This window comes from Carassius auratus, linkage group LG28B, assembly GCF_003368295.1.
Source record: "Carassius auratus strain Wakin linkage group LG28B, ASM336829v1, whole genome shotgun sequence".
Lineage (NCBI taxonomy): Eukaryota > Metazoa > Chordata > Actinopteri > Cypriniformes > Cyprinidae > Carassius > Carassius auratus.
In genome coordinates, this window is record NC_039293.1 from 1,510,299 (window position 1) to 1,536,763 (window position 26,465).

At 36.3% G+C, this 26,465-nt stretch overlaps 3 protein-coding genes across 3 annotated transcripts in view; 2 read left to right on the forward strand and 1 right to left on the reverse strand.

Annotated features, from left to right (window-relative positions):
* The first annotated feature begins 2,726 nt into the window (after window positions 1-2,726).
* On the forward strand, window positions 2,727-6,289 carry tnfsf14 (TNF superfamily member 14). Its single transcript, XM_026239963.1, has 4 exons — window positions 2,727-3,019; window positions 5,087-5,126; window positions 5,261-5,338; window positions 5,627-6,289. The coding sequence occupies exons 1-4, from the start codon at window positions 2,816-2,818 to the stop codon at window positions 6,016-6,018; spliced, it is 714 nt and encodes a 237-aa protein (XP_026095748.1). The 5' UTR covers window positions 2,727-2,815; the 3' UTR covers window positions 6,019-6,289.
* Window positions 6,290-14,515: 8,226 nt separating this feature from the next.
* Window positions 14,516-20,950, reverse strand: LOC113067694 (uncharacterized). Its single transcript, XM_026240095.1, has 3 exons — window positions 20,271-20,950; window positions 17,669-17,744; window positions 14,516-17,356 (listed from the first exon to the last, which is right to left on the reverse strand). The coding sequence occupies exons 1-3, from the start codon at window positions 20,460-20,462 to the stop codon at window positions 17,007-17,009; spliced, it is 618 nt and encodes a 205-aa protein (XP_026095880.1). The 5' UTR covers window positions 20,463-20,950; the 3' UTR covers window positions 14,516-17,006.
* A 4,673-nt stretch (window positions 20,951-25,623) lies between these two features.
* LOC113067695 (phospholipid phosphatase 3-like) overlaps window positions 25,624-26,465 on the forward strand; it is a 33,239-nt gene continuing 32,397 nt past the window's right edge. The window contains exon 1 of the mRNA XM_026240096.1: window positions 25,624-26,242. Coding sequence (XP_026095881.1) covers window positions 26,059-26,242 — 184 coding nt within the window. The 5' untranslated portion in view covers window positions 25,624-26,058. The remainder of the gene's footprint in view (window positions 26,243-26,465) is intronic.

Below are 26,465 nucleotides of genomic sequence, written 5' to 3' on the forward strand. Positions count from 1 at the left end.
CATAAATGTAGGGATCTAAAATGCTCATTTTAGAAGAAAATTTTAGATGGGACTTGGGGCTTTTGCATCTGAACTCTTGAATATTGTTGCCATTTTTATTTAGTTTCATCTATCTTGAACAACAATCACCCCAGGACCTACTGTAATTTGGATGATTATACAAATCCTCATATTATAGGCCATGCTTGCTTGGCTTTGAAGTGAATAGTTTAGTTTGTCAAAAAATTACAATGCTGGACTTATTAAAGGGATAGTTAACTCAAAAGGGAAATTGTGTTATCATTTACTCACCCTCATATCGTTCCTCACTTTGTTCAGCTTTGAAACAGACAAGAAGATATTTGTAATATTCCTGCATCATTTTTGTCCATCCTTTGTCCATCATTTTTCTGAAGAGACACAATCACTTTATATGATCACTAGCTTTCATCATCTAAATGTTTGCTCGACACACAAGAACGAGTAAGTTTTGCTCTTGTGTGTCAAGTAAGAACATTGAGCTGATATTAATATTGTAATTATTTATGGTTTTTAAGGGTTACATATACATTATGTATGTATCTCTAATAAGAAGTCCATGGTAAGACCCTGCTAGATAAATGTGTGTAAATACTACTATCTTTCAAGGCCTCGACGCATTGAACAGACGGTCAGCCGTCGTTTAGCGTCTGTCAGCTCAGTTTTTCGCTGTCTTCCACACCATCAGCAGTTGTTCAAATTTGGCAATAATAATTTAAGTTTCACATTCAACAGTGTCAATAGCTGTAGGATGGAGGACAGAAATATCTGGACTTCAGCATTGGTCCATCTTTAGCTATCTAAGTGACGTGTGCTGAAGTATGGTGTCCCATTCCTGGAATTTATGCTCTGCATTTCACCCATTCAAGTGCACACACACACACCATGAACACACTCGCAATGGGCAGACATTTTTTCAGTGCCTTGCTTAAGGGTCTCACCTCAGTCGTGGTTTTCAAGGTGGAAGAGAGCACTAGTCATTTACTCTCCTCCCGACCCACAATCCCTGCCAGTACCGAGACTCAAACTTGTAACCTTTGGGCTACAAGTCTGACTCAAACCATAAGGCCACAAATGGAAGATGCTAGTGTTTTGTATGGCATGCATTCTGCCAATCAATGTTCAACCAATCAACTTCCTGCAGTGCGAATATGCCAAAAAGTGGGTACTTCCGCCAATAGTTATAGGAACCCCTTAAAAAAACCCTGAAGCAAGCAAACAAACAATCCATGAGTGCACACATATAATGATTTTTCATTACATCAGCTCACCTGAGCATTACAATATGCAACTACTTTAATAATGACATGGACATTTGTAAGGAAGAAACTGAAAACCATTTGAAAAGATAAGGAAGCGATGATGTTCGTAAAGCCGCAGTCCTTAGTTTCACAAAAGCCAATAAAAGACAAGCCTGCAACCATTAGCCAAAAAAAGTGTAACGGCTAATGCTAGCGGAATGGAGACCAGAGGGCGTTGTTTTGAATGGATGTCAATGGAAGAGAGGCTTCACTATGTTGAGTAAACAGCTTTTATTACTTCTGGATTTAAATATCTGTAAAGTTTACCACAAAAAAAAGAGCAGTTTTATAACTGAAGTCACTGACTATTTGTGACACACTTCCCATTCATGCCTATAATATCTGAAAACGAGTGTCGTACACTCTGACATAAAGTAAATTACGTTAAAGCTGTAATGTGATTGGTTATTATGGCACATGTGATCCAAGTACAATACAGACCCTCTAATCTCCCTTTAGTAAAATAATCTCTGGTTTCACTTTCCTTCTTTGAATGACAAATGCAGACTACTGCCCCCATTGGTGGAGTTGTTTCCTCTCGCGCAGGTGCAGAACGTACATGCTAGCTGACCTTTGGATGTAGTCTTTGACGTGTGTTCAAGTGCAACTTTTTGGCCCAGACGCAGGTGACAACACAGTCATATTTCATCACAGCTAGCTCTTTGATATCGGTTTCATGTGTCACGAGCTAAGGCATGAAATCAAAAGTACATAAGGACTGAATGAGTCTCCTGAATGTGAGATAGTTCGCTCTCTCTCAGTCTACTACTCTGCATTTTTATTTCTGTCAGCTGAACTATACTTGTGGTTATTGTTCTAAATATAAGGATGAGAAAGGAGACCACATCAGCTTGTACGGAGTATCACTGCTCTTTTGTGTTTCTTTTTCCTACAGCAAAGTTACCTAAAACGTTACTATAGCTGAGAAGTGTGTGAGAATATGTGTGTGTTGTATAGAGTAGGGGAAGCTGTGGCTGAGAGCTGATGCACAGGAGAGATGAAGGTGTGAATGGGTGGGCCTGTTGCATGGCCCTAAACGTGCATTTTTCTTCTTGTGTAGGCATTTGTGTGTTCCACGTCTTTTCTGATTCCCATTTATGAATATTCCACTTCCAACCCACTCAAATGGAATATGTCACATTCCGAAAGACAAAAGATGTGACATTTTATCACCGATAATTTCTTTCCCTCGTTTCAAAAGCTAGAAAAATTCGATTTAAATATAGCACTTATTTCATCCCACATTTCTCAAACTTGCAGATTTGACTTTACCTGTCACTTGAAATGATAGTACAGGAGATTTTGAGAGTGGTCTGACTTTGTCTTTTTTTTTCCTTTGATACATCCGTCCGCCCATCTGTGGCATTTGTGAGTGATGTTTATCTTTCACTCTCACTGTGGGTCTTGCTCTCACTGCGTTGCACTGGGTCTTCTTGCACCTCTCTGGATGTGCAGTCGTCATCTCTGAAGTGGCCAGAGACGGTGTGTGCGCGCACATGGCTACGGGTAAAGTGTCGTATCCTTCAGTATTCGTGGTGGACAGTAAAATGAAGCCCCCTCCGCTGCCCCCCAAGCCGGGTCGTAGACAGCGTAAGGATGTGATCCAGACTCTTCTGGTGATCCTGGTTTGTGTGGCTCTGTGTGGCATGGCTGTGGAGGCCTGCTTCATCTACCATCTGTTCACATCAAAAGAAAACTCTGTAAGTACCATTTGGTCCAACTTTCTGAAGCATCGCTGTCTTGTGTACTTTCATTCAGCATCAGTCTTTCACTCACACTATCAGTTGATCTAATCTCAGTTCATCAATCTCAGTTGTTCATCAGTTCTTCTTTTTAGATCATTGCTGCTTTTTATCAGTTTAATCATTTCTCATGTCTTGCCTGTCTTCCGTTTCTCTTTTATATGAAGAATACACAGTAGATTATGTTATTTGGTTGTTGACCTCATCGTGGTTTATCACTTTTAGCTACCTCTAGTTATCGGAATCAATAAGCTATAACTATAACTGTGTACATATATATTTAAGCTGTGTTTTTAAACTTTCTACTCATCAAAGAATTATGAAAAGAAGTATTAGTTTTCACAAAAATAAGCAACAACTGTTTTCAATGGTGATAATGATGAGAACTGTTTCATGAGAAGCAAATCCCCATATTAGAGTGATTTCTGAAAGATCATGTGACACCGAAGACTGGAACATTGATGCTAAAAATTAAGGCATGAATTAGATTTTAAAATATATTGAAATTGAAAACAGTTATTTTACATTTCAAGAATATTACAGTTTTTACTGTATTTTTTTAATCAAATAATGCAGCTTAGAGAGTGAGTATGTATGTGTGTGTATATATATATATATATATATATATATATATATATATATATATATATATATATACATATATATATTCTACATATATTCTACATTTGCTCCAAACATAGAGTACATACATTTACACACACACACGCACACACACACACAGACACACACACACTCAGACATCCCATAGGCGTAATGTTTTTTATTGTACAAACTGTATATTCTATCGCCCTTCACCAACCCTACACCTAACCCTAACCCTCACAGGAAACCTTGTGCATTTTTACTTTCTCAAAAAAACTCATTCTGTATGATTTATAAGCGTTTTGAAAAATGGGGACATGGGGACATGGATTATGTCCTCATAAGACACCCCTCTCCTTTTAATACCTATGTCATACCCATGTCATTATACAGAGTGGTGTCCTGATGTCAAAAAAACAAGAGCACACACACACACACACACACACAGCCATATACTGTCATGGGAAGTAAATATCCTCCAAACATTACGAAAATACACAATTCGTAGATGATGTTCATATTTCACAATATGATAATGCTGATAATATAATGCAAAACAAAAGAATTTCACTCATTTATCTGTGAAAACGGACTGTATGTAGAGGAAGATGTTTCCTCAGGCTCCTCGCCGTACAAGAAACTTGCAGAAATGTAGCTGGACAGCTGGTGCTCAAACCACATTGCGTGCTGTGGTTAACTGATCTAGACCCAACAAATGCAGTCATGAGAAAATAGGTCTTGAACAACCCGCAACAGGTTTATCTGATATCATCTGCATTGTGACAAAAATAAGATATCTGGGGCAAACGCAACTGCGTTCCAAGCCTTATTATTTAAAATACAAATAATCATACTAACATTTTTTTTTTATTAATACATTTTTTTTTTGCTTTGCATATTAGTAGTGTATAGCTTGATAATTTCACATTACTGTTTTCATATTTTAATGGTACACGTGCAACCAACCAAACATAATTGTTGCTCTTTAGAATTTCCTTGCTTTCTTTGCCAAAATCTGTATAAAGCACTAATAAAGGTGACTTGACTTGTACTGAAGAAGTGACAGATCTTTTCTTCAGTATTGTGATGTACACCTAAATTAAATGGATTATCGGAAAGAAAAGAGGGCGGAGACTGTAAGTCGGTTGTTTGATGAATGTTAGACTGTTGGATGTTGGAACTCAAGGCAGAAGAATGTGAGTTTGACCTGATGTTGACGTTGAAATTCTGTTTTGTTTGTTTGTTTGTTTTTTTAAATCAACTAAACTGCAGGAATTTGCCACAACTGATGCAACAGCAACCCATGTTGCAACAGCATCATTGTAGTATCTCTGAGGTGGTAAACCTCAAAAGGTTTTGCAGACTCTTCAATCAATATGAAAGATTCATAAATGTAAGATTCTTTTTTTTAATCTTCCGCAGACACTTCCAGCTGAACCACAGATTGGCATGAGAAAACAAGGTAAAGATAGCGCTATAGTCTGAAGAGCGACAAGTTTACGCTGATGCATTGTACCTTTTATTCTTGGCAAACATGGCATATGATTGCACTTTAAACCTATGAGACTTTGTTTATTTATTTTTGGAATATCGCAGACAAAGAACATGCTCTAACGCCCAAACAAAAACCGCTTGGAGAAATGAAGCCCTCAAAACCAATGGCACAACTGACAAGTAAGTTTATTTTTTTAGATGCTAGTTTATTTGTCATCAATTACAATAAGTGACTAGCAATCCAATGTCTATTCGCTGTTAATACTTCCCAAGTCAGAAGAAATGAATTAGTACAAATAGAAGTTTGGGAACAATTCAGTCACCAAAAGTCTGCATGTATGCCGATCACCTGGTCTTACTTCACTATCCACCGTATTTGCATGACAAAATTTAAACATGGGATCATTCAAGAGTTTGGAAATATGTGAGAGCTAACGTATATGACGCTCTTGCTGTCCTCTCTTTTAGCTGGTCAGGAACCTGTAAATGGAGTCGTGCTGTGGCATGAGCATCATCATTCCATTCTTTACCATGTCAAACACAAAGCAAATGAGGGCAAACTCATCATAGAGAAAGAAGGATATTATTCCATCTACTCTAAGATCAACTTCAAGGAGGACAAGATCGTATTCAGCCACTCTGTAGTCTGGGAAACACATCGATATGCAGGGAACGAGATTCTGCTTCTCCAGTCCTCCAGGTTCCGTCCTAAACCCACCGGGTCCAGGACCATCGATAACAGCTTCCTAAGTGGGGTGTTTCATCTGTACAAAGGAGACGCTGTCTTTGTCAGGGTGAAAAACTGTACACTGGTGTTGTCTAATGCTGCTGAGAACTACTTTGGTGTGTTCATGGTTTAGATGGATTCTGCAGTCAGACTGTTTACATCTGAGTAATGTGCGAGTTCACAGCTAGATCTGATGGAAGACTAAACTATTAATAATCACAATACTTAGTCCTCCTTTAAATCTGTACCTTTCAAGTAAAAAAACTGAAAAACTGAAAACAAACTAGACACTTAAATAAGGAGGAATCAAACTTTTTCTTGTTCTTTTAAGATAAGACGTTCATTGTATAGGATAGATATACAGGACAGGATATCTCTTTCTCTCTCTCTCTCTCTCTCTCTCTCTCTCTCTCTCTCTCTCTCTCTATATATATAAGTATATATACACAGTATATAAATTGTAATGTTTAATAATTTTAATAAAATAATAATAATAATTTTTTGAAGTGGTAAATCAACCAAAGAAATCAAATCAAAATATAATTTTCACACTTAATTCTTTATTTTACTTGTTTCTTTGTGAGTTATTTCTGAAATGTACTTACTAGTTTCAATATCTATGTATACTGTATACTATAGTGCGGCCAAACGTTAAATCGCATCCAAAATATAAGTTTTTGTTTGCATAATATGTGTGTGTTCTGTGTAACGTATTTTCCTGACTATAAGTCACACTTTTTTTCATAGTTTGGCTGGTCCTGTGACTTATAGTCAGGTGCGACTTATTTATCAAAATTAATTTGACATGAACCAAGAGAAATTAACCAAGAGAAAACATTACCGTCTATGCTGCTCAATTCTCCTGTAGTCTACACTGAAGACATAGAGCGCCCTCTCGTGGCTGTAGACGGTAATGTTTTCTCTTGGTTCTAAATAAATGCGACTTATAGTCCAGTGCGACTTATATATGTTTTTTTCCTCATCATGACATATTTTTGGTCTGATGCGACTTATACTCAAGTGCGACTTATAGTCCGAAAAATACGGTATATTTATCATGTATATATAAATACACACACATACAGTATATATTTTGAAAATATTGTATTTACATGTATATGCTTACATTCATATAATTTAAATTATATAAAATATATTTAATATATTTATATATATATATATATATATATATATATATATATATATATATATATATATATATATATATATATATATATATATATATATATATATATATAAATTCTAAAATATATACACACATTATATACATTATAAATATATATTACACTCTTACACCTTTTATTTTGGATGTGATTTATCATTTGACAGCACTAATATCTGTATATATATAACATGCTTGATCATTTTAATTTGATCTTTACAGTCTGTGTGGCATATTTAGCATAAATTGTTTTGTGAGGAACAGGTGTCTGAATTAATAATCATAAAAACTGTTGTGGGAGATGAACATGAATGTTTCATTGCATCAGGATATAAAATAATACTGCTGCAATCTATTGCATCTACTTTTGTATGTTGCTTTGCACATCTTAAATATTATAATTTACTTTTGTATTATTATTCTTTTATTTAATTAAATTATATGTATTTTTGAAGATATTTCTCACATACAGTGGGAACCAAAAGATTGATTGTATTTTTTTTTTTTTTTTTTTTTGCATTTAAACAGAGTCATTGAGAGAGTTGAAGTTTGTCATTTTGTAATGATGATAGTAAACACCTGCTCAGTTTGTTTGAACATCCTGATACAGCAACATTGACTCCCACTATGTCACTATGCTATTGCAAAATAAAAGCACAAAAATTGTGTTTCAGATTTTGGAGCTATATTATATATATATATATATATATATATATATATATATATATATATATATATATATATATATATATATACTGTATATATATATATATATATATATATATATCCCTATAATTATTATATATCTCACATTAGATAAATGGAGTTCATGTATCTGGATCTGCACAGGGGCAGTCATTTATTTGTCTGCTCATTATCTTTTTGCATCAGCAGCATTTTTTTCTTTTCTCGAGTATTTTAAATGAATGTTTACTGTCTATTTTGAATACATTTCCTTCCCAAAATAAAGCTACGGCAAACCTCATCATTATGTGCTGTTAGATAACATGCATTGTGTTTATTAGTCACTTGCATGCAGATCCACAATGCTGTGGTTTGACCTTTTCCTGCTCATCCACTACAGTGGCACTCAAATCTTGCTTTATTCGCAGTTCGTTTTTTTAATTCATAATGCAAATGTTTTTCTTACTCATCTTATCCTTTGATCTCCTCGGTGCGGAGCGACTTGAGTCATATGTTTTTTGAGGTGCAACCTGTTCACATCTGTCAGATGACATCAGCGCGCCGCAGCAAAGGCCATTTCAAGAACTTCAGTGAAATGAGTTTGGAGAAATGCTCAGTTGTGCGCACAGCTGCGTTTATCGTTTGAATCAGGACCTGCTTTATTTTATCTTATTCTAAGAAGCTTTTCTCTGTGAACGCCCACGCTGCTGTGTATTCTTAGCAGAGCTAGTAAACTGCAGAGGAAATGGGGGTGGGGGACGCTACCCATGTACACAGGTACGAGTTTGGCTGTTTCGCTGACTCAGATCTGTCTGACTGAAGACTGAAGCTTCTCTAACGAGCTTGATGGAAGATTCCAACCAACACAGCAGCAGCACATGTGCCATTACACAGTTTAGACAAAGCAAATTGGTAGGCCCAAACTTTAATGACACTATCGCTTTCAGAAAAGAGTTGGGTGGTTATGCATAGTCAGATGATATTTGATATTGTGATGTCGGAAATGGTTTTGCGTGGACTGATTCTGAATGGGATGGTCTTCTTGAAGTGCTTTTCTTGTGTTGATGTGTGCATATGTGTTGTGTATAGTTCCCCTGTGGGTGTGTGTGATCCAGTGTATGTGCACATTAGCATAGTTAGCCTTTCTTCTGTTTTGGTAGGGTGAAACCGAAAGTTGTTTGACTGGATTTTCCTGCCCTTTCAATTTCCACTATATAGTATCTGTTAAATGTGTGATTTTTGCTTTACAGAGACTGAACGTTAAGATCAGAAGTGTTGCTTATTTCAAGGATGGTGTTATTGCAAAAAAAAAAAAAAAACTAACAAATAAAAAAACACTTTTGCACATTGAAAATAACAATGATTACTCAAATTCAGTTACTAGTCTTATTCACAAAAAAAAAAAAAAAAAAAAAAAAAAACTTTTTTAAGGGTATAGGTCATCTCAGTCACTATTTGGTCTACAATCATCATTGTAAAAGCAGACTCTGTATGATAGTTTTGTGTGAAGAACAGAATTAAATTCAAGTCATTACTGATTTCAGATTAAAAAACAGAACCTTTAACATGACATGCTGGCTTTGCAAAGATCATTGAGAGCAACATGCCATCTGTTCTCGTGTGAATGTCAAATGCCAGTTTCAAAATGTGCAATAAAGAGTGAGAACTGAGAGCTGCAGTGAATGGGAAGATCTGATTCATAATATATATTTCAGTTTACTGATCATGCAAAGCTAATCAACATTTTTAGAAGATACAGACAACAGCATATAGGGTTGAAACTACAATAACTACAGAATTTAGAGTAAATAATATATTAAAATATATTTTTTTAGCAAAAAAAAAAAGTCAACAGCTTAACACAAAGGAACTTAATTTTTGTGAGAGAAAAAAAGGGGTTGAATTAAGGACTTTCGACAAACAGAAAAGTTTGACTTTTTTCATTTTATAGTAGTGTTAACGGATTAATTATGATTAATCGCATGCACGTTTTTGTTTACATAATATATGTGTGTGCTGTGTATATATTTATTTTGTATCTATAAATACAATCACATGCGCGTATATATTAAAAAAAAATATGTGACATATTTATATATTAAATATTTGTATATTATATCAAATATAAAAATGTAAATACATATATTTTCTAAATATATACTGTATGTGTGTATATTTATACATTCATAATAATAATAAAGAGAAGAAACACATATATTGTGTAAACAATACCTATTTGTTTGGATGCATTATATTTTTTTATTTATCTATTGTTTGACAGCACTATCATTTTATAAAAATAAATAAATAAATAAAACGGATGGTCCATTGCTGCATTCCATATGGGATACATCCACCTCCAAATGATACTTTGCAATTGTGGCCGATTTATTGAACGGTGAATCTAGAACAAGTGCTGAAACCTGGCTGCTACAAAAAACAGGCCTGTCAGAATTCAAGCCTCTAGTTATACACAGCTTTATACAAGACAAATTGTGTCAAAGCAGCTTTACGGTGTCAAACGTGAAAATAGTGTGTTGACAGAGGACCATAGTAAACACTCAATTGTTCAGTTAAAGTCAGTTAATCATTAATTCAGTGATGGCTTCATCCAGCTCAGTTCAGTTCAAATACTATCTCTGCAATCAAGCCCCCAATTACCACAAAATAAATGTACCCAACTAAGCAAGCCAAAGGCGACATGTTCTCCTCTGAAATGGGAATATGATGCAGAGGGGCCTTCTAAACACAGTTATTTTGGTCCCCTACATCCTTCATTTTACTGGTGTGCTCACTCTGGAGGGATTAGTGTTTAAAGGTGAGCACTTAAAAATGGCACAGAGCCCATCACTTTAAGTAAAACAGCGCCCTCTGCTGCCAAAACATGGGAGTTCACGTGACAGGGCCTCAGTCTCCACCCCCTGCCTGACTACACACTGCCTCTGATTTGACAGAGATGCTTTGTTGAATAACTGTTTGAGAGCACAGCGACTGGTGAGAGACCTTTCAGATTAAGGAAAAATTAAATGTGTGAAATGAATACTGAGAGTGATTTTTCCTCTATACACCACAGAACAAAGCGAGACCCAAAAAAACATAAAATTAACATATTTCAATTTCATTCTCGGCAACATAGGGTGAGAAAGAAGTTAGGAAAGTGATCTCAGGAAGACGAAGATTATGAGATGTTAAAAGAAGCTGATGAATGTCCGGGTGACGTCACTGAAAGAAAAGATTCCCCTCAGCAGCAGAAGCACACACAGCGGAAATGCTTCTGCGCTTCTTCCTTGTCCTGTGGAGGAGGATAACGGCTGATTTTGGCAAGAGTGGGCTGTAAGATTAGCATCATGGACCTATTGGTGGCTAATATGAGGGTGACTGGCCTTTTCCAATTCAGGGGGAGCAGCCACATAAAATCTTGACAGATGTAAAGAAAAGAAAAAAAAGAGAAAAGAGGAACTCCCACTCAGCATAGATGTGATGTGAACCAGTAGAATTAGCACATTTTGTTTCCCCGATTCTCTGTAAGCAGTGTTATTAATGCGTAGGATTATAAACCTTGTCATGAAGCCAGTCTCATTCGAGCTCAGCCAAATTCAAGCTGTTAATTCAGTTTGAAGTTTTCCACAATTTATTCCACAGTTTTTATTTATTCATTTATACATTTTTGCACATTGTCTGAGAGCAGTATCAGTCAAGGTCTGATACATGATTAAAACATTAGTAGCCTAACCTGCAATTATTACCTGCAATAATTTAACCCACAAAAAGGTGTTTGTTGGTATAAATTAATGTATTTATGTCAATTCTGTTATGTGAAAGACCATTTGTACTTTTTTCATGGTATGGTTAAGGGAAAACAAAGTTTTGTAGTTACCAATAAAGTGAATACGGAGAGAAATACTCAATAAACTTTTGGCTACTTTTGGAAACAACAAATATATAATAAACTAAATAAGTATAAGTATTGTGGCATAGATTCAACAAGGTGTTGGAAACATTCCTTAGAGATTTTGGTCCATATTGACATGATAGCATCACACAGTTGCTGCAGATTTGTCGGCGGCACATCCATGATGCGAATCTCCCGTTCCACCACATCCCAAAGCTGCTCTATTGGATTGAGATCCGGTGACTGTGGAGGCCATTCGAGTAAAGTGAACTCATTGTCATGTTCAAGAAATCAGTCTGAGATGATTTGAGCTTTGTGACATGGTGCATTATCCTGCTGGAAGTAGCCATCAGATGATGTGTACACTGGAGTCATAATGGGATGGACATGGTCAGCAACAATACTCAGGCAGGCTGTGGCATTTAAACGATGCTCAGTTGGTACAAAGTGTGCCAAAATATCCCCCACACCATTACACTACCACCACCAGACTTAACCATTGAGACAAGGCAGGATGAATCCATGTTTTCATGTTCTTTACACCAAATTCTGACCCTACCATCTGAATGTTGCAGCAGAAATCGAGACTCATCAGATCAGGCTACGTTTTTCCAATCTTCTATTGTCCAATTTTGGTGAGTCTGTGTGAATTATAGCCTCTGTTTCCTGTTCTTAGCTGACAGGAGCGGCACCCGGTGTGGTCTTCTGCTGCTGTAGTCCATCTACTCCATGGTTCGACGTGTTGTGCGTTCAGAGATGGTAATATGCATATTTTGGTTGCAATGGGTGATTATTTGAGTTACAGTTGCCTTTCTATCATCTCTAACAAGTCTGCCTATTCTCCTCTGACCTCTGACATCAACAAGGCATTTTCCACACTGCCGTTTACTGGATATTTTCTCTTTTTCGGACCATTCTCTGTAAACCCTAAAGATGGATGTGTGTGAAAATCCCAGTAGATCAGCAATTTTTGAAATACTCAGACCAGCCAATCTGGCACCAACAACCATTCCACATTCCAAGTGACTTAAATCCTTAGAGATCGGTTTGAGCTTCAGCAAGTTGTCTTTACTACATCTAGATGACTAAATGCATTGAGTTGCTGGCATGTGATTGGCAATAGAACAGGTGTTATCATGCAATTGAACTGATGTACATTATAAAGTGTCCGGTGAGTTTATCTTTTAACCAGGAAAGCCTCTCTGAGATTAAAAATCTCGTTCACAGAGTGTCCTGGATTTAATTTCTTAGTCAGAATTAGGAACTGAATGGAAGTTAACATATTTTCTAGAATTTTGGAGAAGAGTTGGGGGACCATGAACACAAAAAAGCATCTGTAGCGTTGTATTAATATCCTGGGGCATTCACATACAGCAGATCACCATAATCCAAAAGTGGTAAGAAGGTAGCAGATACTGATAGCTGACTGTCAAATAGGATGCCCAGATACTTACAACTTACAACATATTCTATTTGTGTTCCCTGGAATGATATAATGTCAGAAAGATTACTTGGTATAACTTCAGAATATGAAAAAAAAAACATTAAACTATTTTTATCTGTGTTTAAAACCAGCTGACATAAACAGAACTGAACAATATCAAATGCTGAAAATGCAATATCATGCAATATCAAACACACAAGGAAAATAAAATAGGTCCCAGAACAGACCCCTGAGGGACACCTTTGGAAAGTGACAAACCCATACAGCAAGCAATTTCGTCCCAGAACTGGCCCACATCTGGTCCGCGTGAAATCCAAGCGTGCCAAATGTGGGCCAGATCTGGGCCGAAATGGCTTGCTGTCTGGGAAATAGTTATAGTTATAGTTATTGTAGTTAAACCACAATTTATCCATGATTTTGGTACAATAACCATAATTAAAAAAACTCTGGTTATACAAATGGTACTCAAAAAAAAAAAAAAAAAAAAAAAAAACATGGTTACTACACCTTTACTCTAATGAATCTATGGCTAATGTTCATAAGGGGTATGTATTTTACATATAAAGAACAGAATTTATTTGACCAAAATACCCAAATTATCAGCAAGCTGACTATCTTGATAGCATCGTGAAAGTATACAATAGCACAGGTAATGTTTACATGGTTGTCAACAATTTGGGATGCTATGTTTTATTCAAAGTTGGATATTGACTACATATTTTCAGTATATTTGGGCTTTTATAAGATTTTCTCAATGACAAAGCAATAATTAGCATGCCATGCTCCACTTAAACACAAATGCCATGCTCCACTTAAACACAAAGCATCCTTGCCCATCACTAAAGATGTTTTGATGGGACAGTTACAGTGGAGTTCATATTCAGGCATTTTAAACTGTGGGGGTAATGTGAGGTAACGAGTGTGTGTCCTGATTAACTCATAGGGGCTCCTCGAAAGCAGCAGATGAGATGACGTTATGGTTTACACACCCTTTCACTTTCTTTTCAGAAAGAGGGTCCCGCTATTGAGTCATCAAAAAATGGTGTCACAGTAACAGTGAATGATGACACTATAGTTTCCAGATCTAGGAGATGCATAACAAAACCATATAACAAAAGACTCAGAGGAAATCAAATGTGGATCAGTTTAGTGCCAGGTTACGATAAATTGAGATACAAATTTGAGATGATTATTGAACAAATGTCAATGCTGAAACCCACAACTAACAAAAAATGTTTGCTGATGGATTCATGGAAATGAGTCACTGCTGTGAAATTGTGTTTCTGCCCCCTCACTCCCACCTCAGTGGAAAGTCTTATCATTGTCTGTCTCGTTCTTGTAAGCATATCAGAGAGTCTACCACCAGTATAAATGAGTCATCACAAAAACAATTAAAACATAGCAAACAAATGCATAAGACATTGGCAGAAAGTATGTAGTTGTTTATTCCAACAATTGCCTTACACTGAATAAGCTTCTTCTTCTTCTTCTTTTCAGATATAGCTATAATATACAGTCAGACCTGCAAAAAATGAGTAACTTTATTTGAAAGAAGGTCTTAGGACCATAATATAACAACACATCAATTCGGCTATATTTAGTGAGTCCAAAAAGTGACTTGGGTCTTTACAATGTCATAAGTCATTACAATGTCATTAGTTTGCAGACAGAAGTCTGTTGAGCAGATATATACATATAATTTTCTTTTAATAATGTTCATGACATTTCTAATTATTCAAATGTCAACGAATGTCCATCTAATGACCTCATAGACATCATATGATGTAGGCCTTAGAATTTTAGTTGAAATTGTGTTGCTGTTAAAAACAGATCATTACCACACTACAGTCTTTAACCCTCTATATTAATTACCCTCTCAAACCAGTGGGATCTGCCTACAAAGGAAGCTAGAGATTTTCTCAGAATTACTTTTTACTCTTCTGAGCAATTTGTGAATTGACTTTTAACCAGACAGCATGCAATTTCGGCCCAGAACTGGCCCACATCCAGCCCGCGTGAAATCCATCCAAATGTGGGCCAGATCTGGGCCGAAACTGCTTGCTGTCTGGGTTGGTATCAAGAAAAATGGACAAAACCGCATCGAAAAAGTTGCGGGTTTTGAAAATACCCGTGTTCGTGTGGACCGGGCCATTGTCTTCGTTATAAATTATATGTCTGTCCTAAATGAGTATACTATTGTTTTAGATTTAGAAAAGTAATTTTTGTGAAATGTTTTGCTTGAACAGGTCTTTTGTTTAACGAAATGCCACTTGGCTTGGTATTTGTTCTGTAGTTTAATCCAATGACTTTTAAGTATGCTAAAAACATCTCGCTGCCCCTGTACAATCAACAGCCATAAATACAGATAAATATGACAAAATAAGAAATCAACAAAAAAAAACAAAAAAAAAACACACATACATACATACATTTTATATACACTTTCAGTGGCTTGCCACTCTTAATATACCACCTGACCAATGACATCTTTGTTGGCGAACACTTGGAAATAGCATACACACAAATAAAGATTCTTAAAAGGTTCTTCACAGCGTTGCTATAGAACAACCATTTTTGGTTACACAAAGAACCATCTCTTTCTTACCTTTTTATAACCTGAAGAACCTTGTTTAGCCACAAATAACCTTTGGTTCTTCAGATGTTAAAGGTTCTTTACGGACCCATTTAGACAAAAATGGTTCTTCTCTTGCATCGTGAAGCACCTTTATTTTTAGGAGTGTATTAGCATACTACTCTCTGCCACATTAGTTCATCCAAATATGGAAATTCTGTCATCGAGGTTGTGCGAAACCTGTATGAGTTTATTTCTTCTGTTGAACACAAAAGAAGATATTCTTTTAAGGAATGTGGGTATCCACATTGACTTCCATAGGATGGGAAAAAAGCAATGCAGAAGTCAATGGGAATCAGAAAGCCACATTCTTTAAAATATCTTTAATGTTCAACAGAAGACACAAACTCATTCAAGTTTGGAAGAACTTGTGGGTGAGTAAATGATGACAGAATTTTCTTTTTTTGGTTGAACCATCACTTGTTATACTTGTAGTATGCAAGTCTGCCATTCTGAATTCAGCTTTAGTTTTTTTTTTTTGCTTTGTTGAAGGGAGGTATTCTGAACCTTTCCTTCGTGTGCACTTGACCCTTTGCCAAGTCCCCACCTCTGCTGCAACTTATAGCAGTTGCCGATCTGCCGTTTGAGACCAGGTCTTGCTATTTTCTATTTCTGTGGTCATTGTGTTTGACTAGTTTAAAATTGTTTTCATGAATTATCCAGATATATTGCTGTTGAGGAGCTTAAAATAGTGACACAAGATACCAAAAGAGAAAACAAGCAGTGTGTATTGCCCTTTTCTCTTTAAATAAATCTTGACATGTCCATGCTGCAGAAATGGTGAATTTATTATACGTATAAACATGTTTAACATATGTAAGGAGGCCTACATTTGCTAAATAAATGTTACTAACATAAACTAATTTGATTTTCTGTTGACTCAGGTGTTGTAGTGTGGACTAAGGTATTCACAATACCAAAGTGAGTGAGTTGAAGAAACATTTGGAGCAGTTCAGGGGTTCAGCAAGGGGTCAGCTTCACACAAATATATATACATACATGTATATAAAGTGCATCAATGGGGTGCCAATTTTACATTGGTAACAATCAGAATTCGGCCACACATGGACATTCAGTGACACTTCATCCATTGAGTGGGGAGAAGCTTAAATATAGGCTAGTGCAATAAAGGCAGAGAGTTTTAAAGATGTCACTTTAAGAAATAAATAAAGAAAGCTAACATGCCGTACACTGCCTTCGGTGTGTACATCAAAACCCAGCAGATCAGTGCGGAGGGAGTCCACATTCAATACTGTCACAAATCCGTTCCAGTCTTTAATCTAGATTCAGGTTGAATTAATCTTGATCACACCCAGGTAGGTTTCGGTGTGACGGGTCCGGATTTTGGCTTTCGGATTGCAGGTCACAGTTAGATTATCTCCCTTAGCAAGGGAAATGCCTTTAGCCATGAAGAGAGTTGAGAGTTTTGATCCATTGATGCGACCATTTAAAATCTTTCTATTATGTGTTTCCACAGTGATTGTATGGTTTGCTTTCTCATGAGACGCAAGGGTAACTTGCAGGTACAGGAAATATTGGCCGTCCTTCTGGTTCATCAAAAGCTGTTGCTGTACCTTGAAAAAATCCTCACGCACTGTTTTCCACGTGAGGTTCTCCACCATCTCGGTGTCTCCCCCTGTGGACAAGCAGACAGAAAAGTTATGCTAAAAATGTAAATAAATGCTGTTCTTTTAAATGTTCCATTCCGAAAAAACTTGTCAAAGTTTCAAAGCACCACAACGGTTTTCAGCATTGGTAATAATAAGAAAGCAAATCAGCATATTAGAATGATTTCTGAAGGATCATGTGACAATATTTCTGTATAATGAAAATATATTAATATATTTGAAACTACTTGGACTTAAGTATCCAAATGGTTCCTGTGGCTAAAGTGAATACACATAAAACAAACTCTTAAAAGTCTAAAAGGTAAAAAATTCATACTTACAGAATGGTGAAAATTCCATTATAGGAATTTCTTTGGGCTGAGGAGGCTGAGGAGGCTGGGTGACGTTTTCTTGAATCTGTTGGAGCAAAAAGAATTGGGTAATATCAAGCTTTTAATCTTTCTCACATCGTCTACTGTAAAATATAGCCTAATACAAATATAATTAAAATACAGTAAGCGAAACTAAGAAAAGTCTTTGAATGTGTTGCCTGAAATTTCTACAATGTTGTAAGAACCTTTAAGCATTTAGCATTTATACTGAATTTGAGATTTCATAGATAAATAGATGCTGAAAGATGTTATTATGAGAGTTTGCTAAGTGGTTTCTTGGCTCATTCCAGTCTAATTTATCTATCCGCTTTAGTTCTTTGTTTCAAACATGCAGCAAACTGTGCAATATGCAGTGCTTCTGATGTCAGAAAAACAGAATGAAAAACATTATCAGGGAAGAGGGGGGGTTGTGGAGTGGTATTTCCCCTCAGTGGAATGATGTCATTATGCCTTTTTCTGCTGTTCTGTGGTTGCTGGTTTGTCTTCACCAGTCCAATATGTTCTACATCTACTTTTTCTTTGCGCGTGCACGCGCGCGTGTGTGTGGAAAAAAACTTTTCAAGAGAAAGTATAGTTTCAGACCTAAACCAATTTCGTTTTCAAGCATCAGAATCTAGTTCTCATGTCTTATAGGTGTTACTTTTGAATGAAACCACCAGTTAGCCTTTCTAACACTATCACATCCTAATCTTCAGAAAGTTACCCAAAAATAATATATCTTTTTTTTTTTTTTTTGGCTGAGCGCAACTAGAACAGTAGATTAGTTTCATGATATATATGCAACAAAACGGGGACTCAAAAAAGATTGTAAAGTGAAAATTGCATCAGATGCTGATTTGTATCAATAGAGAGTTTCATTTCTTTCTTTTTTTTTTTTTTTGTATTGCACTGAATTGTGCATGCTCAGGTTTTGACACGATCATGTGGTAAAAAAAAAAAAAAAAAAAAAATCAACCTTCCAACGCGTGATCTCATGGCTAATTACTCTGCACTGTTCAGATAAACAAAATCATCTTCTAAAAAGTCAGATCGCTCCACTGTGCTGGAAAGAGAGGTGATGATTGAAAGTGATATCTACAATATTGATAGTGAGTTTCCACATTGGTACTAAATGAGCTGTTTACTTACTGTATACAAATGACTCACTGTATTGTGTGGTCACTGCATGGTTACTTATCGTAAGAGAACAGATCTTTTTTATAGAAAAATCATAATGTTTTTTTTAAATAAATGATAAAAATTATTAATTAAGTTATGAAATCTCAGTTCTCAGTCAGGATACCAGCACATCCAGTAGAAGTGTATACACCCCCAAAAATAAAGCTTCCAAGTGATGACATAGAAAAACAGCTCCTGAAATAACTTATTTCTATATTTTATTTTATATGTATATATATATATATATATATATATATATATATATATATATATATATATTATTTAACTAAATTACCTACGTAAACATGATTTGTGGGCCAATTTAAGTAACTATATATACATATATATATTATTGGCATCTGCTGTTCCATGAAGAACCTTTAACATCCGTGGAAACTTTACATTCCACACACAAGTTATTTATACTGGAAACAGGTTCTTTAGGTTATTTAAAGGTTTAAATGTTCTTTAGGTACCGTTTACTGAAAGGTTCTTTGAGCAACCCAAAACCTGTTATACTCCCCTTTTAAAATGTTCGCTTTTAAGAGTGTAGTAACTACAATTCAAATAGTATATGTCAGTTTTCAGTGGGAAGCAAAAATCTGAAAATAAATGATTATTATTATTATTTTGAATGATACGTTTATTTGAGCTTGTATATTTCAGTTCCCCTGTTTGTACATAAGCGTGCTGTGATTTCGCATATCTGCGTTCCCCTCATCTGCGGTCTTGAGTCAGCAGCCGCTGTGGTCTGATTCTATCCCACCAATATACAGATACACATTTCACAACAGAACCCGAAACAATGTGACCGGTTCACACAATACAATACCAGTTTGAAAAACACCTGCCTGAATAAATAAGCTGTCTATTGATCTTTGATAGGACAATATTTGACCGACTATACAACTATTTGAATATCTGGAATCTGAGGAAGCAAAAAAAAAAAAAAAAATCAAAATATTGAGACGATGTCCAAAATAAAGTTCTTAGCAATGCATATTACTAAGTTTTGATATATTTATGGTGGGAGATTTACAGAACGCCTTCATGGAACATGATCTTTTCTTAATATTATAATGATTGTTGGCTTAAAAGATCAATCAATAATTCCGACCCATACAGTGTATTGTTGGCTATTGCTACAAATACATACCAGTGACTTAAGACTTGTTTTGTGCTCCAGGGTCACATACACAGCAAACCATTTAGGGTTCCTCAAAGAACCTTTCAGTGAACCATTTTTTCTGAACATTCTAAGCAACCTTTTAATTTCGCTATAAAGAACCAATGAAAATGTTCCACGGATGGTAGAGTTTCCTCATGGAACCATCAATGCCAGTAAAAAAACCTTTCTTTTTTTAAGAGTGTAGATTACAGATCTCAACCATACCTGCCGTTTACTAGGAGCCGGTGATTCTCTTTGGATGAATTGGAGAGTTATTGATGTGGCCAAGCCTAGAGTGAGCAGGGTGGCCCAAACAAGCAGTCCCCGGATCAGTCTCCTCTGATGGGCCAAGGCAACTCCACCTCCTCCACCCCTGTCACCCGTTTTATCACTGCAGTACTCGGCAGATAGAGACATGATACCCGACAGCCTCAGTGCAGATCAAGTGTGACAGACGAGTGAGAAACACTGGCGAGTTCACGACGCCTGGGACTGATAATGAAGAATGAGCGTGGCCTCCACCTCTCGGCTTCTGGTTGGCCCGTAGACAAACCTCAGAATGTGTCAAGCTTCCTGTATGTTGGCTCGGTGTTTGTGTAAGTGAGCTACTGTGTTCCTGTTTAAAGTTCTCAGCAGATGTCCAAGAGGAGTGCTGTAGTGTACTTTCCCCTAAAGCATGGGTGATGTGCAAACACCTCTCATCTGGGCAGGGACAGGCCCTCCTACTCGCTGTCAACCGGAGGGAAGCAGGTGTCACAGTCCCTTTAATAGACTGCTGGGAGTTTTTATGCTACAAAACTGTCACATTCTGTAGACCACATGTGACGCACTACATGAGACCTGTGCTAAGGCATATACCGTGCTACTGTGTACAGGTGTAGGTTTCGTTTTTTCTTGCCATAACTTGTTTAGTGGTCAAAGTGAGCTTGTTCTGACATGTTCAGAACGTATAAGGAAGGTACAGCCACCACATTTACCACACTGCATTAAACCAGCACTAAGCTATATGTGCAATGCTTATTTTTTTTTTTTTTTGCATACTATGTTATTCTGACTGAACATGTTCTGACATGTTGTAACAACAACAGGATGCAGAGCCATCAACACATCTGTATAAAGATTAAACAGATAACTTAGATATGCATACAAAGTTAATAAGACATTGGTGAAAATGTGACTGGATGAAACATTAAAACATGTCCAAGTTATGTTTCCCCTCAAAACTGAAAGAACAATAAATAAATAATGGAAAGATCAAGAGAAATGATGTAAACAATACAGTTGGGGGTCAGTAAGATTTATTGATGTTCTTGAAAGAAGTCTCCTATGTTCACCAAAGCTGCGTTTATTTGATCAAACATGCGATAACATTGTGAAATATTATTGCAATTTATAACACCTAGTTTCTGTTCGAATATGTATTAAAATGTCATTTATTCCTGTGATGCAGAGCTGAATATTGAGCATCGTAATACCAGTCTTCAGTGTCACACGATCCTTCAGAAATCATTCTGATATAATGCTTTGCTGCTCAAGAAACATGTATTATTTCTTGTCAGTGCTAAACGGATGTGTGGCTTAATATTTTTCAGGATGCCATGATACATATTTTGAGAAATAAAGAGTTTAAAATAACAGTATTTAATGGAAATCATTTGTTACACATATTTTTACAATGTTTTTTTTTTTTTTTTTTTTTTTTTTGAGAAATAGCATAATGCATTTTTGTTGTTTTTTTTGCATTACATTACAATACAATAATTTCTCCGCCTTGTCTCATTTCTTGTTATTTTGAGGTGTAAAATGTTCTTGACAGGTTTTGTAACATCCACTCTGATATGGTTATGTACAAAGCTATCCATATTTTGACACTTATGATCGTTTTATAAAATAAAATATGCAAAAAAATTAAAATAAATGTGCATGTAACCTGTATGTGATTACACATTTGATGATATGACCCAGTTGCGGTTTCCCTCATGTGACCCAGAATCATACAGAAAAACGAATTAGGAAAAATAAGGGAAAATGATTAGTAACAAAGAATCTCTCCTGACCCCACTTCAACTTCTCCTCTTCAGAATTCATTCATTCATGTCATGTAATTATGAGTAATCAAACAAACCAACCAAAACATCTGAAGTAACATAAATATACAATTCAGTAGCAGAAAATGAAGAGTGTGTGTGTGTGTGTTGTTTATGTCATGTCCTGCAGATATGGTACGCTCCAGTCTGTGGTCTACCTGTGAAAGTTTACTGCCACACATGCTCTGTACGAATGACTCTTGCTATTCGTCATCAGCCAGATAAAGTGGTTCATGACACCTGAAGAAAAATAATAAACCAATAAACCACAAAGGGAGAAATAATGAAATACCAACACTTTCCAAAGCCACAAGAGATTTTCCCAACTTTTAAGGCCTTGGGTGAGATAATAAATCAGTGAAGAAGAGAATCAAAAGAGGAACCTTGCTGTTCAGATGTGTTGGATTGAGAGGAACCGAAAGAGACACAGAGGCACATTTCAAAGACTAGGTCATCTATCTGAATGAGTGTGGTTGGTGACTGGGCAGCCTTGTGGGTGGATCCTTTACCTCACAGGAGGAAGTTCAGAGCTTAAAAAACAAACAAACAAAAAAAACACCTGAGACGTGTGGGGACGTGATGGGAAAGTTCTATATGGTGAGCATGGTCGTATGTCTATGTCTACGACTGACGTTTATCTCTCCTACTCAATTTCCATCCTTTACCAACTGACCGTGTTGAGAGCATTACCACAGAACTTCATAAGAAAGTGTTTTAGGAAACCATTTTAGGTTCCTCGGACACTTGAGTGAATGAATTGTATTTTTTTTCTTGAACATTTTAAGAATACTAAGAACTTTCTTCCATTCTAAAGAAACATTTATGGGATGGAAAAGTTCCATGGATGTTGAAGATTCTTCATGGAACCAAAGATGCCAGTAAAGAACCGTATTTTTTAAGAGGGTACAGCTATGTCACTACTTTGAGAGGCTTTCAGTGGAACAGCTAGAGATGTGAAATAAACCCCATGGGGGATTTTGAAGGTGAGAGACTCTACAATGTCAGTGTGGGTCATTAATTCAGCTCAGGGTGGATTTGCTGCTGTAATAATTTATTTTTTAACCCGGCTGACAATAAAGAGACTCTGGGACTGAATCTTTTAACAACTATTAAATAAACATCCCTTTGTTAAAACATCCTTTTACCTATAGTTTTCACTTTCATACACACACACACACACACACACACACACACACACATTGGTGAATACAGAAGTGGTCCATTGTAACCAGACTTTTTTTGTTGTTGTTGTAGATTGACATCATACAATCTTATCCATAATTTGGATAAAGCCTACAGGATAAAGACCAACAACGTCTGAGACTATGTTATATATATATATATATATATATATATATATATATATATATATATATATATATATATATATATATATAAAATGTAATTTGTTTAATCTTTGATAATTGACTTCTTATTTTTCCTGTGTACTAGAAACTTCTAACTCCTAGACAAACTTATTGTGTGTGCAAGCATGCTTAGTAATATCTCGTTTTGATTCTGAAACAAATGGTTATTTGTCTCCACCTACAGGTCTTAAACCTTTCTACACATGATGTGATGTTCTGTATGCTGTTAGGGTTCAATGAAACAGACATTACTGCAGTAAAAGTGACTGTTCAGATGAGATCCATAAAAACGTCAGTTGAGCCACACCATAAAGCTGTTTTTTTTGTGAGAGAAAACAGCTTTCTTTCAGATTTGTTTACATATTAAGCAAAGACACTTTGTCTTAGCACAGTTAGTGATAGTGAACCTTGTACAGTTAGAAAACTTTGTTTTTTTACATTTCCACACAAAAACTAAAGCAAAAACACATGCAATTTATTCCTATTATATATCTTTAATTCATCTACTCAACAAATTATGGTCAATAGTCCCTACGTATTTCATATTTTCTATAGTAAAGACAAGGGATACTTTTGTTCTAATTGTACCAATGCCAAGTATAGTTAATAACAGCACTTTACATTTTTAAGAAGCCTAACCAACTTTTAAAATATCATAATGTCTTGCAGAATTAATTATATATAATGATAAAATATTATAGATATATAATTATAAGGTCTTATATAATGTCTTATATAATTATAATTTCATTTTCTGCACACACACACACACACACACTATATATAAAGCTCTTCCTGTTCTTTTATTGTAATTAGCAGAACATCTATTAGAATTAGATTTCCTGGGATGGGAAATGTCATTGTTAAAACACTCAGCAGATGGCAATCTTTCCCAATTCTCCAAAGTTCACCAGCCCTGCAAATAATTGAAAACCTCAAACAAATGTCTTCAAGAAGCCCTTGCAAAGAGGCCCAAAACTCTGCTCTATTTGTGCGATATGATTTATTAATTTTTTTTAATACTAACCTATACTTTTGTAATCGATGGTGTAAGCACTCTGAAAGGAGTGTGAAGGACAAGGTCTGAGAGGTTTTCTTCATGGCCTCCATTTAATGAAAAAAATAAAAATCATCTGATTAGTATTTTAGACTGGCTAGAGCTGAAAGACAGGGAGAGGCAACAATTGCTGGTTTCATTAGAAGAGCGGAAGAAGGAGAAAGAGAGGAAGAAAGACTGAATCAATTCCTAGTGGACTGTCTAGACAGCATTTCACGAGTTTGCCTGCCCATCCAGTCCTGATTGTTAATGGTAAAAAAAACTTGGCTTGCTGTCCTCAACAGAGGCTCGAACCTGAGGCTCGGCTTGAGCTCTGAGTTCAGACCCCCATTGTGGTACTACATAGAAGAAGAATAACAGAAATAGAGGAGGAGACAGGGAAGTGGAGGGATGCTGGGAGAATTGTCGCGGGAACTCACACGCTCCTCACGAAACTACATTTGGAACTTTTGCGTCAGAATTCTACAAGGAGGTAATAATAAACTCTGCAGGAATTATGCCGTTCATTTAGAATCATCATCACGTTTGCCTAAAAAAAAAAAAAAAAAATCAGTGAATCATTGAACAACATGGCGGTCAACTGAGGGCCAACAGATTGACAAAAGGAGTTCATGACAAAAACTGTGTTTTCATTTAAAACAATTAAAAATATATATGTCACTCAACAGATGTTTACTTCATCCCAGTTACAAGCAATATAAATAGCATGTAGGTTATGGCTGATTTTTGCCCTTTACCTTTGTTAGATACATCCCATTTATCAATTTAAGTTCTACGACCTTGAGCGTGATGGCAGTGGTGAAAACACAAAACTCACACTGAGCATCCTGTAGCCTATGAGTGTCTTCTGACATATGTTCTTCACAGAAAATGACCCAAGGCCAATGAGTAGCTACGGGTTTGAAAAAAAAAAAAAAAAAAAAAAAAAATTAGAGAAAAAGTAAAAACGGGACCCACAGACCCGAACACCATACAAGGGTAAACGTCCAAGTGCTGTCTGGTTAGGCAGCTCACTAGGTTTTGAGACAGCCCCCCAAAGAGGGCGGAGGAATAGAACTAATACCCGAAAATCAAAACACGGTCCAAGTTTGCTCTCGGTTGTAGAAAGAAAGAAGTTTGACATGGAGAGTAGAAGTCATAGGGGATGACAAACTTTTGACTGACATTATGTTTTCAGGAATGTGTTTTCCTCCATTATGTCCCGAAGATGATGGCCAAACTGCAGCTGAAACTTTTTCATAAGTGCGGGGGAAAGGGCTTTTCATGCAAGAGAGAGCAGACCAGGATCCCCGTACAAGTCCGTTCGCTTTATTAGTCAAGACTTGTGTATATTTCTGTATTTACAATCTACACGTGCGCTTATGCGTGTTGTGACACTTACTGGATTTGAACGTAAAGCATTCAGAAGATTCAAAACTTCAACTCAGCTTTATTCCTAACCTGTCAAGTTGGCGATCTAAAGGACGCAATCTCCGGTAATAGTACTGAACTGAACGGACGTCATGCAGAAGCTGAATCCGGTCAACAGTCACGAGGAGCAGCGGCTGGCGGATTACGGCGGATCCGGAGACACGGCGAGGGAGAACGGCACGAAACACATCCCGAGTCCCGCGGAACCTGTGGATGCGGTTCAGTGCTCCAGCAGAAAGATGCTGGTCGGGCTGGACATCCTCTGTCTGCTCGTGGGTAAGAGAAAAGAAAGTTGGTTGAGACATTGTAGTAACTTAGATTGTGATGTTAATGACATGATGCCATGCTATTAGATTATCTGCAAGATGTTATGAAATGTCAGCAAAATTGTACTGGGTTGAACTGTATAAGAACCATTATATGATGCTTTGCCAGTCAAAACAAAGTTGCATGCCATTTCTATTAGAACGTACATGATAATTTATTTAGCATTATATAA